This window comes from Haliaeetus albicilla, chromosome 16 (assembly GCF_947461875.1).
Source record: "Haliaeetus albicilla chromosome 16, bHalAlb1.1, whole genome shotgun sequence".
NCBI classification, from domain to species: Eukaryota; Metazoa; Chordata; class Aves; order Accipitriformes; family Accipitridae; genus Haliaeetus; species Haliaeetus albicilla.
In genome coordinates this window covers 27,681,523-27,705,883 of record NC_091498.1, presented here as the reverse complement: position 1 = coordinate 27,705,883, position 24,361 = coordinate 27,681,523, and the positions used below count along the sequence as shown (strand labels likewise).

At 36.1% G+C, this 24,361-nt stretch overlaps 1 protein-coding gene across 1 annotated transcript in view; it reads left to right on the top strand.

Annotated features, from left to right (window-relative positions):
- SLC17A6 (solute carrier family 17 member 6) overlaps positions 1 to 24,041 on the top strand; it is a 34,152-nt gene extending 10,111 nt beyond the window's left edge. Inside the window, exons 4-12 of the mRNA XM_069804072.1 lie at positions 11,468 to 11,582; positions 13,453 to 13,540; positions 13,642 to 13,728; positions 14,647 to 14,789; positions 16,725 to 16,874; positions 19,058 to 19,190; positions 19,887 to 19,997; positions 21,430 to 21,557; positions 21,919 to 24,041. Coding sequence (XP_069660173.1) covers positions 11,468 to 11,582; positions 13,453 to 13,540; positions 13,642 to 13,728; positions 14,647 to 14,789; positions 16,725 to 16,874; positions 19,058 to 19,190; positions 19,887 to 19,997; positions 21,430 to 21,557; positions 21,919 to 22,251 — 1,288 coding nt within the window. The 3' untranslated portion in view covers positions 22,252 to 24,041. The remainder of the gene's footprint in view (positions 1 to 11,467; positions 11,583 to 13,452; positions 13,541 to 13,641; positions 13,729 to 14,646; positions 14,790 to 16,724; positions 16,875 to 19,057; positions 19,191 to 19,886; positions 19,998 to 21,429; positions 21,558 to 21,918) is intronic.
- Positions 24,042 to 24,361: the final 320 nt, after the last annotated feature.

Sequence of the window (24,361 nt, the reverse complement as noted above, 5' to 3'; positions counted from 1 at the left end):
CAACATGATGCTCTAATAAGGAATTCGATGTAATCCTGGGATATTTATTTTTCTGGATTTAGTGCAGTGAGTGTATTTAGGTCAATGACACTGACCTCGGATTGTTGCGGGCAATTTGGGTTTGGGTACATGAATATTAATATGAGTGTTGAAAAATTAGAGATCGATTTAGAGATCCTTAATTACTTAAAAGATGATAGGATTGTAGATAATGTCACATAATGAAAGAAATAGCAAGAACTATGTATTCAGGTTATCAGTATATAAAAAAGAATACTAGGAGGCAATCTGATTACAAAGTATGCGTACAACTCCACTAGAAAAAATTGCTGGGTATAAATGTGTGCTTTAGTCCCATGGAAAGATATAACAAGAATCAGTAAATGACAGGCATATAAATGAAAAAAGCATAAATATTAACAATCATGGCTAGCCACCACTGGTCCAACCAGAGAAAATATATGCGAAATTCTTCGTCTTTGAGTGTTAAATTCCTATCTGGGAAGTTATATTTCAGTTATTAGAAAATGTTTTCAGTGCAGGGATAATTAAGCAAAATGTAAGGGATAATCAAGTGAAACATAACGGTTAATGCCATAGCGAATGTTAGGCTAGATGGCCTTAAAACTAAGCACTTGTTTTGTTTTTGATCTACAAATATAATAATTTTATTTAAATTAATATTTCCTATTCCACATCCATGCTATTGCAAAGCCACAGCTGTCTGTGAATAAAATACCTGCTGTGCTGTCACACATATATGGAAAGGTGTGAAATTGTACTGGTTTTTAGCACCTCATCTCAGGATAATTTAAATATTGTTATATTTTAACTTTTGAAACACTCTTTAAAAATTCTTTAAGAACCGTGCCAGAAATCTATAATAAACACCTTGCCCTATCAAAGGCATTATCAAAATGCTGTGGCAGTATTTCCTCACTGATTTCCTAAGTGAACAGTTTAAATACTGTAAATCAGGAAAGATTCCCTGAAATTAATGGGTCATTGTTAGATTACACAGGATAGGGAATTGATTCCCAAGTTTGCAGTTATATATTTAAAATAGAAATGCAGGTTTTGACTGTACATGCCAAGTGCTGTTTCAAAAATAGATCTGCAATAATCAGAGACATTTTTTTGGTAAAACAGACCTGAGTGACCATTTTAGGTGTTTTGTGTATACTCAAACATTAGAACTTTCTTACACAAAGAGATACAAAGAAAGGGCAGAATAGAATGACAATTTAAAAAAAAATTAAAGTCACCTTATAATTCTATCATAATTCTATGATAATGACACATATTTCTCATTATCTGTTAAACCGCAAATCCTGGCACTATTCACATTAAGAATCACCGCTACATAACTATACTAAATTTCTCTACAGTGCAATTATCTCTCATCTGTGTTGAACTCTTCATCATTGTCACATTCTAACCTGAATGAAAATATATAAATCAAACCTTTCACTTCAAATTCATCTTTGTTTTTAAAGTGCCATTCATCTTGTTATTAAGGGCTAAATCCTTCTTCCCAGCAAGTAATCAGATAGGATTATTTGCATGAATAAACTGAATGATATTTCAGACAACTGTATGTCAGTGCATCTCATCTCAGGGTCCCAAAGATTTTCACTGAAACTGTGTCATTAGTGTGTCAGTGAAATCAGAATATTTCTCCCTAACTCAGCCTTAATGACAACAAGCATAAAAAAATGTAAGGTAAACTATTGGTTTAGAAATACAAGTACAATGATTTCCTAGAACTTTACATCTTTACATTTTTCTCTTTTAAAAAGAGAAATTCTTCACTCCCCTTTAGCAGGTAGACATATTGTGTGCTTTTCTGATTTGCAAACGATGTATATAATTCACGGCATGACCAGGGCATTTGTGAAAGGTTAGACAAGAGGGAGCTTCTGAACTTCTGAAGACATAAGCTGACCTTGCACTGTAAGAAAGAACCCCTGAAGTTGTAGCTGCCAACCCCACCTTTCACATTCAGTTCAAAATCCTCTAGATTAAACTGGGCTCCTATCCCAGGCACTGGTGTTGGGTTCATCTGTTTCCAGGCAAAGAAGCCAATATCGCATGAAAAACCCAAGATGATTTTGTCACCTTACTGCATTGCAGGGTCTTTTAAGCACCAGTCACTGCAAGAAGGGGACTGGGGAAACATCTATGGGTGGCTGGTACTGCTGCTCCCTCTGCCATATGGCTCAGGGTCCATTTTTCTGTCATGAATGATGAAGCTGTTTTCACAATTTAATGATGCAACAAGGGATTTGGATGGGGGTTTTGGTTGATAAAAGGGGGCCTCAGATGTGTGACAAAAATTAATAATGTATCCAAGCCCTTATTATACTAGATTAGATGGCGGGAGGTCGGCTTTTACATATTAATGCTTCATGAAGGGCTTATAACAGGATTTACTATGAAGGGCACACAGACACACATCCCCCTCCTCCCGTGTACACATATGAATGAAAATAACCTGTTTTATCATGTTTTTAAAAAGCCAGATAAAGCTGCAATACTATGGCTTCTGGCCACAGACTATTATTAAAGAGGATCGGTTTTAAGCGATTCTTTCATGAAGCACGTTCAACCTAAGACTGGCACTTGGGAATAAGTGTTGCTCTCTAATGTCAAAGGTAGCTTATTCTATCTGTTTTGCTGGGCAGCTGAGTTCATCAACCACTCTAATATTCATGGCATAATCCCAGCTTTGTTAGCCCTATGCCATTTTATGCAAATTAGAGGCCCGATTCACAAAAAACCCACTACATTCTGTCTATCATTTATGAAGCCATAAACTGTCAGGGTGAGCATTTCACAGGAATATGTCTACAGTAGAGGGGTCAACAGAGTCATCAGGAAATTAGCCTATACTAGAGAAAAGTCAGAATGATGTTATATGTTGCAGAATACCTAAACAGTGTCTCCCCATACTGGGTTCTTTTTCACTTAGTCCATTTCAAATACATAAACTTAAATAGAAGTTATCCCAAGAAGGGTAATCAGCATGATTACAGACTGAAAAGGCACATAGAGTAAGAGAAATATTATCAGGAATACTTAGGTTGCAAAGGAGATGAACAAGTGACATGATAGGTACATACTTAATAAACATCAGTATAGGTAATGTAAATATTCCAGATGAGTGGCTACTCACAGTTTGCAGTCAAGGAGGTAACCATTGACGTACAGGGGAACAGCTGAAAAAAATGCAAAAAATTGTCACACTGTATTACTGAGGAAAAATAATCTTTACGGAAGTCAGTAAGAGCACTGTTTGTATTTACATAAATTGGAAGCAAGTAAACCATCATTAATGACATTAAATTTTTAGCTTCCAAGCAACTCACAGGCAAGAACATCATAGGCTAAAATATTATTTTCTCTGTTACTGAGAAGCACCTGTATAACTCTTAGTTGACAAATGCGGACTTTCAGAACTATTTGGATATAGAATGGCAGTGATCCTCAAGATACTAAATGCAGAGAACTACATTTACTTTTGATGAGTTATTTCAGGACTAAATATAAAAATTTCAGAATTTGGCCCTGCTTGTTCAGATAGAACTAACAGGAGTAGGATTATGTCTGAAATTTGGACTTATTTTTGCATTCTATCCCCCACTGATCCAAATCCTTTGAAATCGGTATCTGTAGAAAATTTGCTACATGGTTTACATAAAATTACACCAGGTGCTTTCAGACCAAGCTGATAAAGAAACTTATTTATTGGGATTATATCATCCAGATACGTCAATGCTGTCAAATAACTCTGCTCCCAGTTCTCTCCCAGGTCCTGAGCCTCCATGAATCCCTGCTGCATGTATGATAACTCATAACCAGAGTCCCTTTCAGAGGGGAAAAGACTAATCCTCTCTGAACCGCCCCCCCCCCCGCCATGTGTGCTTCTGACATAGTAAGCTCCAGGCACTCTATCCAACAGGTATCCTTAATCACCTCTACCTGCTTTGATAGTTCACCCCAATACAGTAGGTACACTGGATTTCATGCAACAAAACGCTGCTTAGGTTGGTTGCATAAAAACACTAATGTCACAGTCACTTTGCTCTGAAGGAATCTGCATTTGCTCTGAGCAGTCCAGGTTCAATCAGCTGTAACACGTGGCCCATATGTCAGAAAACACTCCACAAAGCAGTACAGATGTAGCTTTGGAGTCCAACGCATAGCAGTTATCCTCCCAGCCAGCTCCACAAAACATTTGAAAGAGAAAAACACAGGTGTTTTCTTTGATAACTGTATTATATATCTCTAAATCAACAGAGACAGTTGAATCACAGTCTAAGCCCTAGAACTTGGTAAGGTAATTTGAATGAGATGGTCTTGGTTTGAAACATGACATATTTAAAGAGCAAGCCATCCTAAAGCTAATGAGCTAGAAGAAATGAGTCAGAGTTTTATCTAGATATATATGGATATAATGAGTTGTAAAACAAAACCGCAGGTTTTAGAGATTCCCCAGCAGAATTCAAACAGGAGAGAGAAAGGGTTGGTAGGGCAATCAGATGAATGAAGAATAAAGAAGATGAGGTGAAGCGGGCCTGGCTTGCTTAACGATGCAAAAGAAAGAAGATAGGACTGCTATTGGGGTAAACTGCAGAGATTAAAACCGCTAAAATAAAACAGCATGGGTACAAGATATCTACTGGATGTAGGAAGTAACAAGCTGGAAAGGCCTCCAAAAATAAGTAGGGCAAATGCTAATTACTTCTGAGATGGAACCTGATCTGCTTATGAAAGGATGATGTAATGCACTTGCTGGTAAGAGCAACGATCAGAATTTAATGACCCAGGAGTCTTTTACATTCAGCATCGATTGCAATGATGCTGTCATCCAGAAGTGCCCAAGTTCTTCATAAAATACACACTGACATATCAAAAATAGGTCTTGGAAGGTGCAGCCTGGAAACTGTTTAGGGTTTTGGTTTGACCTGTATGAGTCGGTGGCATTACGGGGGCTTGGAGAAGACAGAAGGCGAAAGGGACTTTGTGTTACTGATACACATGGACTTAGTCTCTGCAGGGCATTTCACTCTGGTGATTGATCCAGTCCTTGTACAGTCCATGTGGTTAAAAGACTTGTGAATACTTTGGGATTTACTTATCTTCAAAGCTGGCAGATCAAATCACAGCAAATTCAGGTTGTCAAAATTTTCATGCTCTGTATCAAAGTCTTAGAAGGCCCTCATCACACCTGATATGGGTAGAGATACACTTTGTAAGAAGGGAAGTGTTAACTGGCAGCTAAACCCCTGAAATTTCTACGTATTCAGTCACTGCACAACTCAAAGGAAAAAATAAGTTTAAAAGGATGATCATAAATGGTCATTGCTAGCAACATTTGCAGAAGGAAGGATTCTGAAAAACTGCTGCATGCCTACAGGCATGCCAGCTAGCTCCTATGCTGTTTCTCCCCAGACATTATGTTTTACTCAAAAAATAAAGCATTTAATCCAGCATTCAGCTTTGCAGCTCCTCTCAGACAAGAAATTCTTTGGGCTGTATTAAAATACAACATAATCAGTTCTGTGCTGTGTTGTTGGCCTTTTGCAGGAGGAGGTCTGTCAAAGATGGATGATAGTAGGTAGACTCAAAGATAATAAATCTTAGAAATCTTGAGCAGACAAAATAGTCTAAAAAGTCACTTTGGGCAATACATGTTCAGCTGCTCAGAGCTGCTGCTGCTCTGGGACTCTCCCAAACAAGCACTGTTCAAGAAAGAACACCAAAGGATAGTCAAGACCCTGTTTATTTTTTATATATGTTTGATAAAATAAATCTTTGTTCAACATATTTTATGTGTTTTCTGTAAGAAATGGCAATAACCAGCTCACCATCTTGAATCCAAATAAGTTTCTTTTTTTTTAATGACAGAATTTTCATCTCATCTTTAAACTAGGTTGGGAAAACTTTGCAAGGAAAACTCATGTTTTCATTCCTCTTTAGTTTCCATTCTTACCTAACAGACGACTCTCATCTAAGACTAGGAAAAATGTTTTATCACTGTTTACAAATAAAGTATTAGTTCAATACAGATATTTTACCCAATGAAAATAAGGTCCTCTATAATATGGTCAGTATTACTATAAAATTGTCAAGTATAGAGGTTGTATGTCCCAGAAAAGAACATGGGCTACATTTTCCATAGGTTCCTGTTCACAGTCAGAATAAACCACCTTATAATATTTTGATTTAATCTATTGTAGTGGTGCGAAATGTTTTCCCCCTCCGCCATGATTCCCTAGAAAACTAACAAAATAATCAAACTTCCCTATTCTGTAGATAGGTCTTCCATGAAATGATGATCAGTGGCTTTTCAGAGGTGAAAGCTCTTCAGTTACAGTCCTGAATGAATTTTCTATTGAAGCCATTGAAAAATTCTTTAGGTTATCATGAAGAGTGATGTGAAACCTTCTATGCCTTCCTAGTTCTCAATGTAGATCCATTAAAATATCTGCAATCTTGTTTTGTAGCTGTCAGTTACCAACACCTACTATTCTTTAATTATTTTGGATTTTAGTGAAATGGCAGTCATAATTCATTGATACAGCATATACTTAAGCACCTTAAACCTACAGCATTTGGTCTTTTAAATGTATATAAAAAATGGTGTTTTGAACAGAGTTACTCCTTGATTTTTATTTTTTTTTTAAAGATAAACTTTAGTTAAGGTATTTCATATGCTTTAGAACAGACATATTATTTGGTTTCCATAACAGTTTTGTTTTCACAAAGTTGAACCACTTATTCAGCGAACAGAGGCATAGATAATTGTGGAATTTGTCAATTATATTAAAAAATGACATAAATAGAAGTACATAGGACTCAGCTGAGGAATTGACTCCTCCCCATACACATAGGAAAGGGGGTTTAGCGTTATGGAGTCATTGTAGCAATTTTCACTCCCAGTCATTGGGGTAAAAGGATGCTTCCAACCAGGACCCTTACTTTCTGATATCGTATGTGTAACCCATATGTCACCCATCTGGCATTCAGTATTTGGCATGCATCTGTGCTCCCACTGTTCTCAGCTCACTTTTTGAGCTGGCACTTCTTCCAGCCAAGTAACAATATCTATAATGCACTTCCATGCAGAATACTCATGTAATATGAATTGCCTGGAAAAGGTAGATGAGAATAGTGGGGCTGCACAGATGCAGAGATTAGAAATCCAGAGATGAAAATAAATACATTTCTTTCTCTTTAGTTTGTCCCCAAAGAGAAAAATGAGCCAATTGGCTTGAAACCCAAAAAGATTAATTGCCCCTGCAAACTCATTCCATTCTAAGCATTTTTCCTGAATTGTCAGAGTCATTTCCTTCCTCTGCTCCCATCCCAAACGTCTCTTAGTCAAATATGATTTTGCTATTATTACTACTTGTATTACAGGAGGACTAAGTCACAGCTCATGACCTTCGTATAATGCCAATGTCAGTAAAACACTGAGGATCAATGTTAGATTCTGTCTTTTGGGACTGAGTCTACCAGGTCTAGAAATAGAAATAGATAAGCAAAGCACAATTCTTTGTTTCAGGGCTTTTTCTGGTCATTATGAGGACCAGGATTTACCTTTTTTTCCTCTCCTTGACATACTTCTAGTGTATTTATTCATTTGTCTTCTTCTGTATATGGTTATTTTCTTCTCTATATAGTTACACAGTTGGTGCTTTTGGGTCAGAAGGGAATTTTCCCCCAAGTCTAGGGGCTGCTGAAGGCATGTCAGGGCATTTTAATTTCCTCCTAATGCCAGGGCCAAGAATGATGGCAATGTCATTGGCCTCTCCTGCTCTGTCTCTGTGGCATACCGTAGTTTTCCCAGAGTTTACCTTCAATCTGCTAAAGCTCTTCATTTGTGCCATAGCATTAAAATATGTTTTGTGGGGTTCGAAGTGTGCCCAGCATGAAATGTATGTTCAGGGACACCTCTGAATGAAAATTCAACAGCACGGCTACATGGATTTCCTAGGCTGAGCTCATCCCAAGGGACACCATGCAGTAAGGTCTGGTTCACTCTGTAAGAGACGTGAAGTCTGGTGGTGTTCGTGCTGGAGGTATAAAACCTTCTCCACAAGCCCATGCCTCTGCAGAAAGCATGATTGAAGAAATGCACGACACGGCATGGCAGCTTTACGACTGTGTATCCCATAAGGGTCACACCTATCCGTTCAGGATGATATCAGAATATCAAGAGGACAAACAGATACATGTATAAAAAATGCAGTGGGGTGTGGGATAGGAATGAACACTCCTGAACAGGTTGAAAGTCTCACTTTAAACAGGGAATCATGTCTGTCTGAGAATGAACATAATCCGTCTTCAATTGCAGTAAATACAACTATGGAACCCACATACTGTCAATTTGCCATGGAAACATAAGGATCTTAAAGAAAAACATGGTTTCTAACGCATTGTTGGAGTTAACATTGTAGCAAAATTGAGCAAATGAGAATTGTTTGAGAAGCAGAAATGAAACATAACAGATCATAAAATCACTAGCTTAATAAACATAACAAAAATGTAGGCACGAAAAAAGAATGATGTAATTTGGGGGTTTGATGCATGGGTCAGTAAAATGCCTTAGAAATGCCTTAGGAACAATCAAAATGTTCCATTTCCCCATTAAATATATTCAAATGTGAGAAGCATTCAAATATATTTAATTTATTGTAGCTCAAAATCATTCTTATTTGACCTAAATCATAATAAATGTAGATAGCTGAGATATTTAAAACAATAAAATTGTAAGTTTGTACAAAAACCAGAACTATATCACAATATTCTGTTAGGAAGAATTTAGTATTTATGGAGGTGACATAAATGTAACAAGACAGAAGAGTACAAAGGAGAACTACTGATTATATTTATGGATGTGCATTGAGAGATGCAAAGCAAATGCAGGAAGATGTATTTGCTCTTGATTAAGAGTTGTAAAGGAAACCAACTCACTAAAATAGCCATGCACTAAATTCATGGTGCAGCTTTTAGTATGCATTCAAGAAAAAGGATAACGCCATTTCTGACAAGAATCGTCATTTAACTCTAACTTATTCTACCCTTAAATCCATAGATATTGGGGGGAAAAATTGATCTATTTTTGAGAAGACTGTTCCTATAAAGCATAGTTCTGAGAGAGAATTGACTTACAAGTGACATTGTGGAAGTATTTCATCATCTGCTTCCCAATGTAACTAAATATTCACTGGTACTTGTATGTCTAAATACAGGCAAGATTTTCACTGGGAAGATGCATATCTCTGATCATTCCTTAAATTACATTTTCCTTTCTCTTCTAGAAGGAAGAGACTCAAGAAAACAGCTTCTCTTTAGTGAACATGAGAACAACAAAGGCAATTCTGGGAAACACAGCTTTCGGTTGTGGCAAACAGAAGCTGATTTCAGATACAGAATTGAAAAACTAGAGTAGATTTCCTTGAAGAAACAGTTACCTACTGTAACAATTTTGTAAATCTCACCCTTATGAAGAGATGGCATTTTTTAATATTCTATCTCAGCACGATTTTAACAGAAATAGTGATTTAGAAAGACTTGCACTGATTCACACTAGCTAAGAATCTGCTCCAGCAAGTCTATGCACAATCACAAATGTAAAATGGGATTGCTGCATTAGGCATTTAGCTAAATAACTATTCAGAAAAGAAACAGGAAAGGCTACAAACCAAACAGTCCTTTCTTCCTGCTTACAAGCAAATAAGGATTTTCTCGATGAATCTTGAGAATAGTTACAGTCTATTGCTCTTCAAAAACTGCTAACAGGAACATCGAACTTTTTAAAAGAATTTGTAAAAATCACAAGCAAAGCTCCTATGAGTCCCAAACTCTTCTCATTAATAAATAAAGAAAAAAAAGCAAATGCAAACCAAGACACCATTGTGGTTTATGTGAACATATGGGGGTATTAAATTGTAAGGAAATGAACCGCACGTACTTTTGGAGTAGAAACTTACACATAAAGAAATTCAGGCCAACATAGTTCACACAGTGTAACACAAACACGTGCACCAGTCAGTCCCAATAAATGTATTGAACACGCTGCCAAACAAAGCCAGAAATGTGCTGCACAGCCAGCTAGATGTTGTTTAACATGAGATGGGGATCACAGGGAACACAATGAGGAGACCAGATTTAGAGCTATTTAACAAAGCTTCCTTACCGTGCCAAGAAGCTTTTTTTCTGCTGCCCTTTAATATTTCTCACATAGAAGTGGCGTATGCTCAGTTTGCTATTTAAAGATTCGTGTCAGGCTGTAATTCTAAATAGAGAACGTGAAACATAGACGTCTCTGGGAAGAATTTTTGTCTTGAAACTTAGCACTGCTTCCTGCTTCTTTAGCCCAAGGTCTGTTTCTCACTAACTTATGGCACTGTACCAATTTCTGAAGAACACATGCTGAGGTTAAAGGTTTCTGTCAAATCAGTTCCACATCAGATACCATGATGTCATATGTTAAGACATCTCCAGGATTTATCTTAGCATTACATAGTTTTGTATAAAGAAAGCGGCCAGTCATTGCTACTGGTTTCATCCCTTTGCATAGTTCCACTGAAGGGAAAATGGGGGGAAAAATTATTATTTCCACAATAAAGGAATGAATGAACATGAAAAAATGATATAATAATGCTGGAGAAAAGGATTTCTCCTACCAGGGGCAGATCTTAATTGAGTCAAATTAAAATTCAGTCAAAGCAGTGGAATTCTGAAAATGAGTCATCACTTCACACATTTATTTGGACCTTGTAACGTGCCTTATTTGAAGTCATTCCTAGGATGCTGTTGGAGTCAAAATCAGCAATATTCAATGAGTAGCCCCTGAAAAAACAGCAGAAAGAATGAACTGTTTTCTATAGGTATGTGTTTCCAGATTGATTAACTCTTGTGTCTAAGAAAATCCCAGCTCTGTTTGAAATTCTTCCTGCTGCTTTGGCATTTATTAAAGTGGATTCTCTTCTGCTTTATAAGTAGTGAATGCACGGAGCCACTTTCTTACAATTAAAGCACTAATGAGAATCTCTCTTTTACTTGGCCACCTGTTTTTGCAAACAATTTGGAGACCTAATTTCTCTAGAGGGTGGCAAATTCAATCAGATTTGGTTGAAATAGATATGAAAATTAACTAAAGGAAAGAGTGGGGATATATAGGGAGAGTAAGATCTATAGCTATGACTGCGTAAGATGTATTTCCTCAGAAAATTATGCTAAAGAGATGTCTATGTCCATGTTTGGTGTGGGTCTCATCAGACAGGTTATTACACTAGATGGAAGTAGACACTAATCCAGTCCAGCAGTTAGTATATTGCCTACATAGAGAACAAATGTTTAAATACATCTATATTGATACGTGAGCGTATGTGGAATAGGTCAATTGGAACAACACTTAAGCTGCTTCCTTTCCTTTTTTTTCCCACCTTTGCAGAGTATTTGGTGCTGCTATACTGCTGACATCCTCCCTCAACATGTTAATACCATCTGCAGCCAGGGTGCACTATGGGTGTGTCATCTTTGTTAGGATCTTGCAGGGCCTTGTAGAGGTACGGAAAATTTATAAAATAACCTGTAAATGTGATAGATGTTTGTTAGCCTTTAATTAGCAATTGTACCTTTTGGGGAAAAATAAAAATTGCTTTCAGTTTATTACTGATTTTCAGCGTAACGGATTTCAGTGTATGAATTACAGCTATTTGATTTTCCTTCACCTATAAAACTACATAGCAAGGTTATCTCTTGCTAAGAAGCCAGTGTGATATGTTTAACGCTGAAGTTTCACTGAAATCCTGTACTGCATAGGGTTTATACTGGTGCTATTGTCAACACTTATTTGCTGTCCAGCCTCACAGATTAAATCTATACTAAAGAATTAAGCCTCTATCGTAAGCCCTGACCATGCTCTTGTTGGAATGAGACATTTACCATAATTTAAAAAAGAAAAAAAGTTGAGCTTGCCTTCTAAATTTATTTGTTTGTTTCTTTACTGAAAGACAGATTTGTAGGCCTGTGACTGCTGGTTCTTTGTTCCTCAGGGCTACACACTTCTGTTGCATGAGCTGATTTTAACTTGTGCACTTTATTGTATAAAAAGACTCCAAAAGAGGGTGCAGAATATACCTGAAAGTTAGATAATGGTCAATCAAGTTCTTAAAGTATATGTGTATAAATCTGGATCCATTCCTGAAAAGTGATCTGCATGTACAGAGGCGTGCTGGACTGCAAAGAGGAGAGGAACGGAAGCAAGTGGGTAATTAAAAAATAAAATACCTATTTTACACCCACTCATTTCTGTGATACTGTTCAAAGGAATTGTGAACGCAAGACATCTCAAACAGGACCGTCGGAAGAAGGTTTACAATAAACCCTGACAATTTTAAGATTATGGCTTTGTATTTTTTTTTAAAATTGACAAAAAGACTGAAATGAACATGAAATTGGTTATTGGATCTTCTTTCAAAATGGAAGAATGTATTTTACAGCCTTTTGCATATTGAGACCAATAATCTCAACATTTATGATAACCTCAATATTTGCAAAAAGTTACTATTTTTTCTACTTTTTTCATAGGAAGAAAACCATCAGATTAAGAGAAAAGTGACTCTATATAACTATATATACATCATAATAATTCTTAAGTAGGAATTTTGTGGGAAATTACTGTACATTTCATATTACATTTTCTAAAATTTCAACACTGCAGGATGCAATGGTTTTTTTGTGGGTTTTTTTTCTCTTTTTTTTTAGTTTTTCTATTAGTAAGTTAAAGGCTGGTTTTGAAGAGACACCTAAAAAGTAACTGGTTTAAAATCAAACCAACTAACATCATTCCATTATTTGCTTTAAGTGCTCAAGAAGGTTCATTAAAGACAAAGATAGTGAAAAACTTCTCTCTTAACATTCTATTTTTAAGCTCTTATTGACCTTATTTTCTAGTTTTAGAGCAGTGGAACAGTAATCTGTATTTCCTAAATGATACTTTAAATGTTAGATTAAAAAAAAAAAAAGGTTAGAAGGCCACCAAAACTGAGGGTTGGAGAAATCAGCCCAGCATTAGAAAGATTCTAGAGGGTCTGTGTTTTCATCCTTCCTTTGACTCTGTACTTATACATTAAGATTCTTTCTTTCTAATTCTTTGCAATTCTTTCCTGGAAGGGAGAGGGGGAGTAAAAGGAAATAATTATGCTTTATATCTGTTTCATAAGGCCTCTTTAATAATTTGGAGTGATATACAAACCCCATTTCATCTTTAATAGAAATTGAAGTTTTTCTATGGCTATGCTGAGACTTGACTATAGAAATGCAAAGCATTCTCAACTTCTTGTTTGTAGCAATTAAAAAAAAAAGTATCATGCAAAGACAATGAACTGAGTGATTGATCAGCATTAGCTAACTTGTGGCACACCCATTCCCCAGGGGGTCACCTACCCTGCCTGCCACGGTATTTGGAGCAAGTGGGCCCCCCCATTAGAAAGAAGTAGGTTAGCAACCACTTCCTTTTGTGGTAAGTAACCTTCTATTTTTGTCTTTCTTTCATTTGTAATGTGAAAGTATTTTGAGACCGAATTTTTCTCCCTTTTCATCCACACGTGTCCTGTTTTGTAGGTTCCTATGCAGGAGCTGTTATTGCAATGCCTTTAGCTGGAATTCTAGTGCAATATACTGGGTGGTCTTCTGTGTTCTATGTGTATGGTATGCATTTTTGCTCATTTCATTCCAATAATGTATGACCTTACTCTGCCCTTTCTAAAAGTGTAAAAGCTACTGTTAAGAGGCCAAGAAAAAGAGAAGTGGGTCTGTAGAGCTAAAAATACAGTCTAGAGAAAAGGACAAAGAAAGAATAGAATTTAAAGGAGACAGTAGGAAAGCAACATTATTAAATAAGAAGAGAAGCTAGTTCATGGTGAAACGTTCATCACTTCTAGTACAAGTAGTGCAAACTGCTATGCAGATCTATAGCATCTCGGATCATGTAACATTGCTCTTTCATTTATACAACTGTAAGTTTAGAGTACCTGCCCTGACTAAGATGTCCTGATTTTTATCTGAAGAACTACATAACTTCATCCACACTATTTGTGCTACCTTAACTTATGCTGATGGAAAAAAAAGTCCCAAAGGAGTTCATTCTGCAGTGTAAAGTTGTTGTGAATTAGGGGAAAACCTTATAGATATTTAATAAACTAGTCATGAAGTGCATTGCTATGTTGAAAACAATGCCACAATCTTGTATTTTGCAGGCAAAAAAATTAGTGCAGTAATCAAACAGCAGTGGTTTAAAGCAGAATGGAACTTCATTTATAGTCTGGTGAAATGAAATGGAAGCTGTTTCATTGCATTGCATTGTACAAATTGATGCTAAAATATCAGTGAATATTCACTTACAGTGAAATCATTCTGTAAATGAAACAGAGAAGACTTCAATGTGGTCCAGCTCTGCATGAATTTTGCACAAATCTTGTTTGCAGGATCCGAGTCTCTGTTAGAATGACTCAGTAGAAGAGCAGTAACAACAATTGCCATTTCAATTTGTTATATTTATTCACAGATTTTCTCATTGTTTGCTGCTTTACCATGCATCTTTTAAAAGTCTTTCTTTCCATTCCAAAGGGAGCTTTGGTATAGTCTGGTACATGTTTTGGCTTTTGGTTTCATATGAGAGTCCTGCAAAGCATCCTACGATCACAGATGAAGAAAGGAGATACATAGAAGAAAGCATTGGAGAGAGTGCCAACCTCCTAGGTGCAATGGAAGTAAGAATATTACTTATACACGTTTCCTATGACATAGTAATAAATTGCCAAAAAAACCAAATAGAAACAACAACAACAAATCAAACATCCTTCTCTTTTAAGAGAGAAAAACAAGTTTCAAACAATTGAATGGTTTTGGGTTTGTAGTACCTCGAGTTCAAGTAGTTAATTTATTTCCTATAAAATCCCTTCTGGAAGGTTTTCTTCTTCCTAAAAGTAAACTGGTGGAAAAGCATTACTCAGTGTGTCTTGAGGTCCTCAGAACACCAGGAAAAAAGCAAACCCTGACTATTCTGTTTAATTTGCAAGGAAGACTGTAAGTTGCAACAGAGCATGCTGGGAGAGTCATAGGAACATTCCCCATTATTGTGGTAACTTTGCTGGAAACATGCTATCAAGCATCTCATAATCTGACTTAGTTCTGTGCTGGATTAGTTCTCAAGAACTCCTAAAAAACTAACTATGAAATCAGAGAATTGTCTAGCCACTTAATATTCCCATCATGCTAAATAATAATTTTCTTACTTCTCTAACTATTGAAAAGCTTTAAAGAAACTATCACCATGCTTACTAACTCAAGAAAGTAAAAAGTTTTGGTTCTTAAGCCTCACTTCAACTTCAGATTTTTACACGATCCATTCCCAGCAGACCCTCACTACCACTCTTCGTTATGTTTTCTAATTGGTCAGAACATTGGTTCTTGACTGAACTCAGGAATAAACCATTTTTGTCTTAGTAAAAAACCTTTGATACAGATTAAATAGAGAACTGGAAATATTACAGAGTCATTTCTTTGATAGCTGACATTTTTAGGTGTTCTTGAGGGAGTGTCTGGGTTGATATTCAATAGCATTCAGCAGTGTTCATGGTTTCTTATACCTACAAGTGCTTTTGAAAATCTGACATGAAATGAGATACTTCGAAGGATGTCCATATAATTCTTACTTGGGTTGGATAATTTCTGTCTATTTTCTATTGTTGCTTTTTAATTAAACATTTTTTTGAAGCGATTAGTTGGTATCAATAGTTCAGTTGCTTCTAAAATATTTAGGCTGAAATTCTTCCCATAGTATCAAGTTAGCTTTTCCGGCTGGCTTCTCATTAATTAAGTCACTCTTAATCCTTAGCTCTTACTTAAGTGTAATTTATTAGGTATACAAGGTACTGCATAGATCCACCTAGGAGCTGTTTTTCTTCGAAGAAAAGCCAGTATTCAATTCAACAGTAGACCAAATCCAGCCTGAAACCTTGCTGAAGCAATTTTCAAACACTCATCTGGGTCTGGATGCTGTGTTTGGATCAACACAGATGGGCAGAACCCTGGGCTCATGGAGAGGTGCTGGGACTCAGCAGGACTGTAGTTCTGTCCATCTGTCTTTTTTTTTTTTTTCATTATGAAATTAATTTTAAAAATACAATAAAACAAACAAAAAAAATATACTGACCAAACAGTTTGAGCTGAGGTTTGATAAAAAAATTATTCAGAATGCTGGGATTAAGAGTTAAATGTTAAAATTCTTAAAATAAATCTGGATGAAATTGTGTACTTAGAGAGTAAATCTGACTGTTGCCTTAGATAGAACAGCATTGTCCTTTAAAGTAAAATTATTATTTTGGACTTAGTATGTTCATGTTTACATGATTGAGATAATGGCACTTGTACATGAGTGTTTTGATACATCTAAGTATCACTGAATTTCTCCACTTGTGCATTTTGTAGTAATTTTTATTTGCATATGTTTTTAAATTAAATCTTGATCACCCAAACGTGGATGCATGTATTTTATGATAATTGAAGTCATTGGAATTCAGATAAATAAAGCTGTGTATATATGAGCTTGTTGGAGTACAGGTAAAAATAACAGATAGGAAAGGGGAAGATAAGTAGTTGATAATGATCAAAATGGTGACTGGATCCCCCTTTCTATGTTTCAGAAATACAAAACTCCATGGAGAAAATTTTTTACATCTATGCCAGTCTATGCAATAATTGTTGCAAACTTCTGTAGAAGCTGGACTTTTTACTTGCTGCTTATTAGTCAGCCTGCTTACTTTGAGGAAGTGTTTGGATTTGAAATAAGCAAGGTATGTAAAAATAATGTAAAGATTTTATCTTAGCTAAGTAAATATCAGAGCTACATTTGTGGCATTTATTAGGAGGACAAAAGTGTTCTGTATCTTTATCATGGGTTTACAAGTCTTAAATCTTATCCCTCCCAGTTACTGTTTCCTTGACCAGCACATATAAGTTAAGTAACAACAATGACAAAGGGTTGGATAGGGGAAGGTGAAGGCAGGATGAGATTTAGTGATGATCTACTTGGGGCCATATTGCAAAAAGACCTTCAGTTAAGTGCTTGAAACCAGATCATGCACCGTATTAGAAAGGTATCGAGAGACCCATTACACTTCTGTCCCTGACACCCCAGGGGATGCAGGATCCCACCAAAGCTGTAAAGAAAGCATTGACAAGTGGTTCCATTTTTCCAGGTGCATTTTACAAAGCAGGACCACCTAGTTTTAGAAAGGATAGTACAATTTATCACCTTCCTATATCCCCCTTTAATACGGTGAGAACTGCTCCCCCTTTTTCACTTAGGAAGTGAAAGAGATGGTGGCAAAATATGAGACATAGAGATGATTCCCTAAGGGAAGGTTCTACGTAATTCATATGGATTTTGGATCAGACCTGTAAAGTAAATATAGATACATGCACACAAGCCTTCAGAGTGTATAGTAAGCTTCCTACTAATGCAGATTTCCTTCTTGTGAAAGTTAAGGGGCTTGTGCTTTTGAGAGACCTGTATTCTTTTGATCGTGTTCCATGAGGTATTGTCACCCTAAATTGTGGTGTAAGTGATAATTAGATGAGTAGCTTCCAAAGTGTTGCCGTATTATGGAGTACTGTCAAAATCATGTAATGCCATCCTGCATTTAAGGGTGGGCTTCCATCTTTAGCTGGAGTTATTTTAAGAAGCTTTGCTATGCTTGAAACATCATCTGTTATGCATGCAATAAGACTGGTCACATCCTATAGAATTAATCTGATCATTTTGTTCTAGAAGACTTTTCTCAGAGTGTATTCAAAGAAATGCAGAGCTTTGTTATCAATGACAGCAAAATCAGTTTTTACTTGCTGTGGATATAGATGCTTATAAACGAATAGTTATCATTTAGTCAGGAACACTGCAAAGCAGTAACTGCAACACCATAATTACCTCATAGTTAATATCTGGCTTATCGGGAGAAACTTTTATTAACATGAAGCTAGCTGTCACAACATAGTTGCCACATATATAAACTGTAGGGAAATATACAATTTCACAACTTTAATTGAAGAGTAGAGAAAACTTGTTTTCTTTTTTTCTCATGGAGTCTGTCTGCTCTGCACACTGATGTAACTCAAAAGTCAGACATCAGGCCAGCTGATAGACTCTTCAGACAGGAATTATGCAAATAACCCCTCTGCTTAAGCACTTCTTCACATACACAATAATCAGCACTCCCTATTAGAACAAAATGCTATGTGTACTAAATCAAACTATTTGCAAGGCGGTTATGTTGACAGGAGATAGCAGGCGGCAGTGCCATGCTCACAGACGCCCTATCCTGCTTTGAAGGAAAGGTCTTCAAATACATTATTATATCTTGGAACAGTCATCACAAAATTACTATGTCTTACTTTGCTAGTATGTATAGCATTTTGAATATTGTCAGTGGATATTTAGCATGTTATCTTTCACTACGTACAGTTTCTCAGACATATCTTTTGCCCATGTGAAATTGAGGGTTGGTCAGAAATCAAAGGCAAATCATTGTGTACGTGAGGATGATCCACAGGGAATCAATCTGTCTGGACGTGTTAGGTTTACTGGGCAATGCTACACCAAAGACATCACCAACAGAAATGTAGCAATTCAGTTCAATATATTTGATCATAAATTTTCTGAAAAGAAAGGGCAGAGGGGCTATAAATCGGAGGGGGCGGGGGGAGTCATTAGCTTAAATATAAACTGTGAAAACAATCTATAAACAAAAAGTGTCACAACATCAGAGGTTCTTAAACACTCTGGCTGTCCTTCATAAAATACAACGACAACTTAAGATAAACAGTTTTTTTCATTTAATAAACCAAGCTAAGAATTTTAGTTTTAGCACATAGCCTGAAATTGAAGAGAAACAATTAATTAGTTGTTGAATGCTTCAGAAAATGAAGAATCAATATTTTCTTATTGTTTATACTCTGCTAATTCTAATGTTTATCTCAGGTGGGTATCTTGTCTGCTGTGCCACATTTAGTGATGACAATTATTGTTCCTATTGGGGGACAAATTGCAGACTTTTTAAGAAGCAGGCAGATTCTTTCCACCACTACTGTGAGAAAGATAATGAACTGTGGAGGTAAGTCCTCCTTTTCTATTAAAAAGCTTCTTGTACAGATTCAATGTCCATATAGTACACTGTATAGAGTAAACAAACAAACTGCATGGTTTTATGTACTTATGAGGCAATACATTGTACATTTTTTGTGTATTACAGATGTGGTTACTAAATAAAAGTAAACACAGTAGTTCCTGTTCCCAGTTTCAACATAGATGTTTGGTATTTGAAAAAGCATTTTGACTGTTAAAGAAACAGATGAGCTTTGGGGGGGTAATTTGCCTATCCTTAGCTACTTACTGAATCTTAGCTCCTCATCTAAACACCCTCTGCACTAAGAGAGCCCAAACAACTACCTGAGATTACATATCTGACTTCTGAGCTGAATCCTGGCTGTGATAAGGGCTGCAAAATTCATAAGCGAGCTAAGTGTATATTCCCATTAGGGTTGGCTGGAATGACCCAACCAAATCACAAGTATTTCTTTTCATCTTAAAACTGACAGGGAGTAACAGTAAATTAGCATACAAAGAATAAAATAAGGATTATTTGAGGCAGCAAGAACATGTGGTTTTTAAGGATGAAAGAAATATCTGATTGTATTCCACTCTGAGGTAATGTTTTGCCTCTTCCTATGAAATATCACCATATCCTAAGGTGTGCAATATTTGAGAGGAAATTAAATCTGATGCCTGGTTTTGTTTATGATTTCCCCAGGTTTTGGTATGGAAGCAACTCTTCTTCTCGTGGTGGGATATTCTCACAGTAAAGGAGTGGCTATTTCATTCTTAGTGCTTGCTGTAGGCTTTAGTGGATTCGCCATATCTGGTAAGATTATATTACCATCATTAGTAGATTATTTTCTCTTAAGAGATAGAACACCTCATTTGGTTTTTATTCATTGATAGTGATTTAAGCAAACCTCAGAATTCCAAATGACATTATTTATGATCATTACAAAGGAAAGTGCAATCAATACATCTTTTATATTCGATTATTTTTGTTCAAATACTTCAATATTTTCCATATTCATTGCAGCAGATTAGACTTTCTTTGCAGTGAGGTGCTAATGTACGCCGTAGATTTTTCTTGAAATCAAATGTATGACACAAATGGACTGGCATTATACAATGATACCTAAATGTACATGTCTTTGTTTAAATATAGGCCCTTTACTATTTTTCTCCACTGTATATTAATTAATGCTTTGTTGGTGTTGCATTATTTTATTACTTTGGGGCCTAATTACTAGCAATTTTTTTCTGATTTAAAATTCAGCTCTTCCCCTTTCCTGCTGATATATCACCCCTTTGCCTCTGTCTTTCCCAAACACAAGTCACCTGGCTTTCCCTTGTTTTCCCACTGTGATCTAAGTATCCTCTCCCATGCTGGTTCCTTATGTCTAAAACAGGCTCTCTTTTCTTTTGTGCCAAATATCTAAACTCTCCGTAATCAAATCTGTCCTCAGTCCCATGTATTCTGCAAGGTATCATGCCTGTTTTGTACAACTTGAAAAGTGTACTGCACTTTCTTTAACAGTTATGCGTATCCTACTGCCTGCCTTTCCCCTTTTATTGCATTTCTGTATCCAAAGATTCGGTTTCTGTTTTCACTTACATGCTTATTTTGGGGACAATGAGTTCTGTCACTTCAGAGAAGCATGGTTTTTTCCTAAGATTATTTAAATAATTACTGCATAAATTTCAACAAAATTAAGCTGCTGGAAATGCAAGAGAACAAACAAGTTTTTATAAAAATAATTAATAAATCATTTATAGATACTGTCCTTTTACTCCCTTCATTTTACCACTCAAGAACAGAAGGGAACTCCCTTCTGCTGGTCTGTGTAACAGAAAGAAAAATGTGGGCAATAGGAAAGTGGTACAAGCCGGAAGAAGAAATGACATGTTATTTACAGCATGAAATGGTCATGAATGATGCTGCAAAATATGAACTTTCTCCCTGCCTAAGTATATTCTGTGTTCTCTACTCCACACAGCCACTACTGGGATTTTTTTAAAAACAGCAATTTTGGGAAGAAAATGCATTTGGTATCCTTTTATAATATATTTTTTTAAAAAAATGAAACCCTAGAGTCTCTCTAGGAATATTTAACCATTATAAGCCTTTTAGAGAAAAAGAAATGCAATTAAACAGCCCAAATATGTCACAGTAAAATTGTCAAGTGATAGCATTACTTTTCAGAACTGAAGTAATGCTCTGCTTTTCGTATGGATGTTTGTTGACCTTTGTATTCCAGGATTCAATGTCAACCATTTAGACATTGCCCCGAGGTATGCCAGCATCTTAATGGGGATTTCTAATGGAGTCGGGACCTTGTCTGGAATGGTTTGCCCTATAATTGTCGGAGCAATGACAAAGAACAAGGTAAATGGCAATACAGTTTTCAGATCTTCCAGTTTAATACTACTGGTTTCAAGAAAAAGACCTTTCCATAGTACAACTTGCCATGTTATCCATATTAGAGTCTGGGACCCCCAGGGGACAGCATCTAGGAACTTGCAAATTTGAAGTGTGCTTCGGTATGTGCTCACCAGGTCAATGCTTTTGCAGTCTAATGAATAGTGATTTTTCAAAGAAAGATGGATATAAATAACTGGAAACTGGATACTTAAATGTTTTAGGTGTGCTGCCCACCACAGCCTCAATCCCTAATTTAAATCTTTCAGCTCAGAAGAGTCAGATAAGTCTATGCACTAGTCTGATTTAGCAAATTTCTTCTTTACAGACACGTGAAGAGTGGCAGTATGTCTTCCTCATTGCTGCTTTAGTTCATTATGGAGGTGTTATCTTCTATGGCATATTTGCTTCAGGAGAGAAACAACCCTGGGCAGACCCTGAACAGACAAGTGAAGAGAAATGTGGCTTTATTCATGAAGATGAACTTGCTGAAGAGACAGGGGACATTACTCAGAATTATGTAAATTATGGTACCACCAAGTCTTATGGTGCTACAACCCAGGTCAACGGTGGTTGGCCTAATGGTTGGGAGAAAAAAGAGGAATTTGTACAAGAGGAAGTACAAGACTCATACAACTACAAGGAAGGAGATTATTCATAACAAACCTAAATATTGGGTATATTTTGTAGTGTTTGTGATTAAATTCATTGTGATTGTTTGCACACAGAAATAAAATGTGGTATAAACATGTAAACACATATCAAACAGGAAGGTCTTACTGTAAAAAAAATACATCAAAGTGCAATCTGTATGAGTTGTGACATGTCATCACTTTCATTAGGTTATATTTGTTCTATAAACATTAGAGTTTTAAGGGTTTACTGGTCAAAACTATAGAGGCAATTAGATACTTAAGGTATACAAGAGCTAAAACTCATAAGTAAGGATTAAAGCACAACTAAGCAACCAAGTTGGCACATCTAATGCTCTTTTTAGAAAGCCAAAATTACTTGATCATTAAAAATGCACTTATATATTTGTTACACTGTATTGAAAGAGATTGTGTTAAATACACACGTTTACTCAGTGCAATGTAGGAATTGTGTGTTTAGTCTAAGACAAGAGCTTTCTTAAAGGAGAAAGGTTGAGTCCTAGGCATTTACAGAGGATTGATCCAGTTCCTTTAATGGCAATTGTATCAAGCCTAAAGAACAAATAGGGCATATTGTATGTTTATCGTGATTACATGCTGCAGGCTACTCTGTGATGAATAAAGGAATTATTTAGGAGTTTTATACTGAATATTTGGGCACAAATTCTTATTTCTATTCTTTACAGAATCTTATGAAATTATAGGCATTGTCATGTTCTTCCCTGCATTTATCAACTAATATAAAAACAATATATAATGCTGTCTGACTTTTCATGCAGACTGTCAAATCCCTTTATCCAAAACCAAGCTTTGTTATTCTGTTCTTTGCAGTATATTCCAACTTTGTACTGGTGTCTTTAGAGAGAAAAAACCAATATAACCTAGAAGAAGATATAGTCTTTTACAAAATTCCAAAGAGAAATTTACTATGAGCAAGTAGCCCTATGAAAAAGGATGTATTTGTTTTGCAGAATATTTTGAAGCCAATAGAAGAAACAGAGAATAATTTAACCCTTATTCTTCCCTTAATAGCTTTCATATTTTTACACATCGTGCCACAGTTGTATACATAGATATAAGTTTATTGAAGATACTGTAATTATAGAAAATGTTGCTATTTTAGAAATCCCTGAAATAAAAAATGTATTTGTCTTTCGGTTAAACCTAATAATAATGGACACTGAATATGAGTAACATATAAACTCACAATAAACCAAAGTGGTAAATAACTAGTGTTGGGTTGAAAGAAGCCAACAAGCATCACGCTTGACTTTTTAGCATAACTCAACAGTGACTGCAACATTAGTGTACCAAGCAATAAGTGCAATGCATTATGAAGTGCATAATCTTCTAGACTATATATTAACCTTCATTTAGCTTGTTGTATATATTTGGGGTTGTTGGGATTAAACCAAACTGAACCAACTGAATTTAGCAACACCAGACCACTTCTTAATACTCTAAAATGACAACAATGATCCATTTCTTAATTCAATCAAATGATTATTATTGTATGTAATAATCCATTCTGGATTCTTGGTCTGTTCATTGTATCGTGCTAGTGATTGGAAACCCTGCTACCGCAATATACAACTTGAGGATTGTTTCTTCTCCTTTTTTTTAATGCAAATCATACCTTGACCTTAAGAAAAAAGTATTTTGCTTTGTGCCTCAAAGTGATGTAAAATGTGACCATAGCTTTTGCTGTGTTTAATGAAAAAGATGTGGACTGTGTCACTTTTGTTGCTGCAAAAAGTGTTAATAAAATGCTCTATTTATCCTTTTATATAAAAAAGGACCATTGCAGTTTCTTGTAATTTTTTTTAGATGCGCTTTAATATAGAGGACTAAAATTATAGTCACTGCAGAACAAATCCTGCTATCGATACAGAGATAACACTTTATGTCCTATCTGGGAGCTATGCTGAATACCCAGCGTCCTGCATTGTCTACTCTCGCCTCTGACCATGCAGAGGTGTGTGGTGGGAGAGGCACCTAACTCCAGATTGTTGTTCCTCCTCTCATAAGGATGGTTGGAGTAGGTGTGGAAAAGAAAGGAACAGGAGGACCAGTGTGCCAGCCAATGAAGCGAAACTGGGAAAGACAAGCTAATCTATG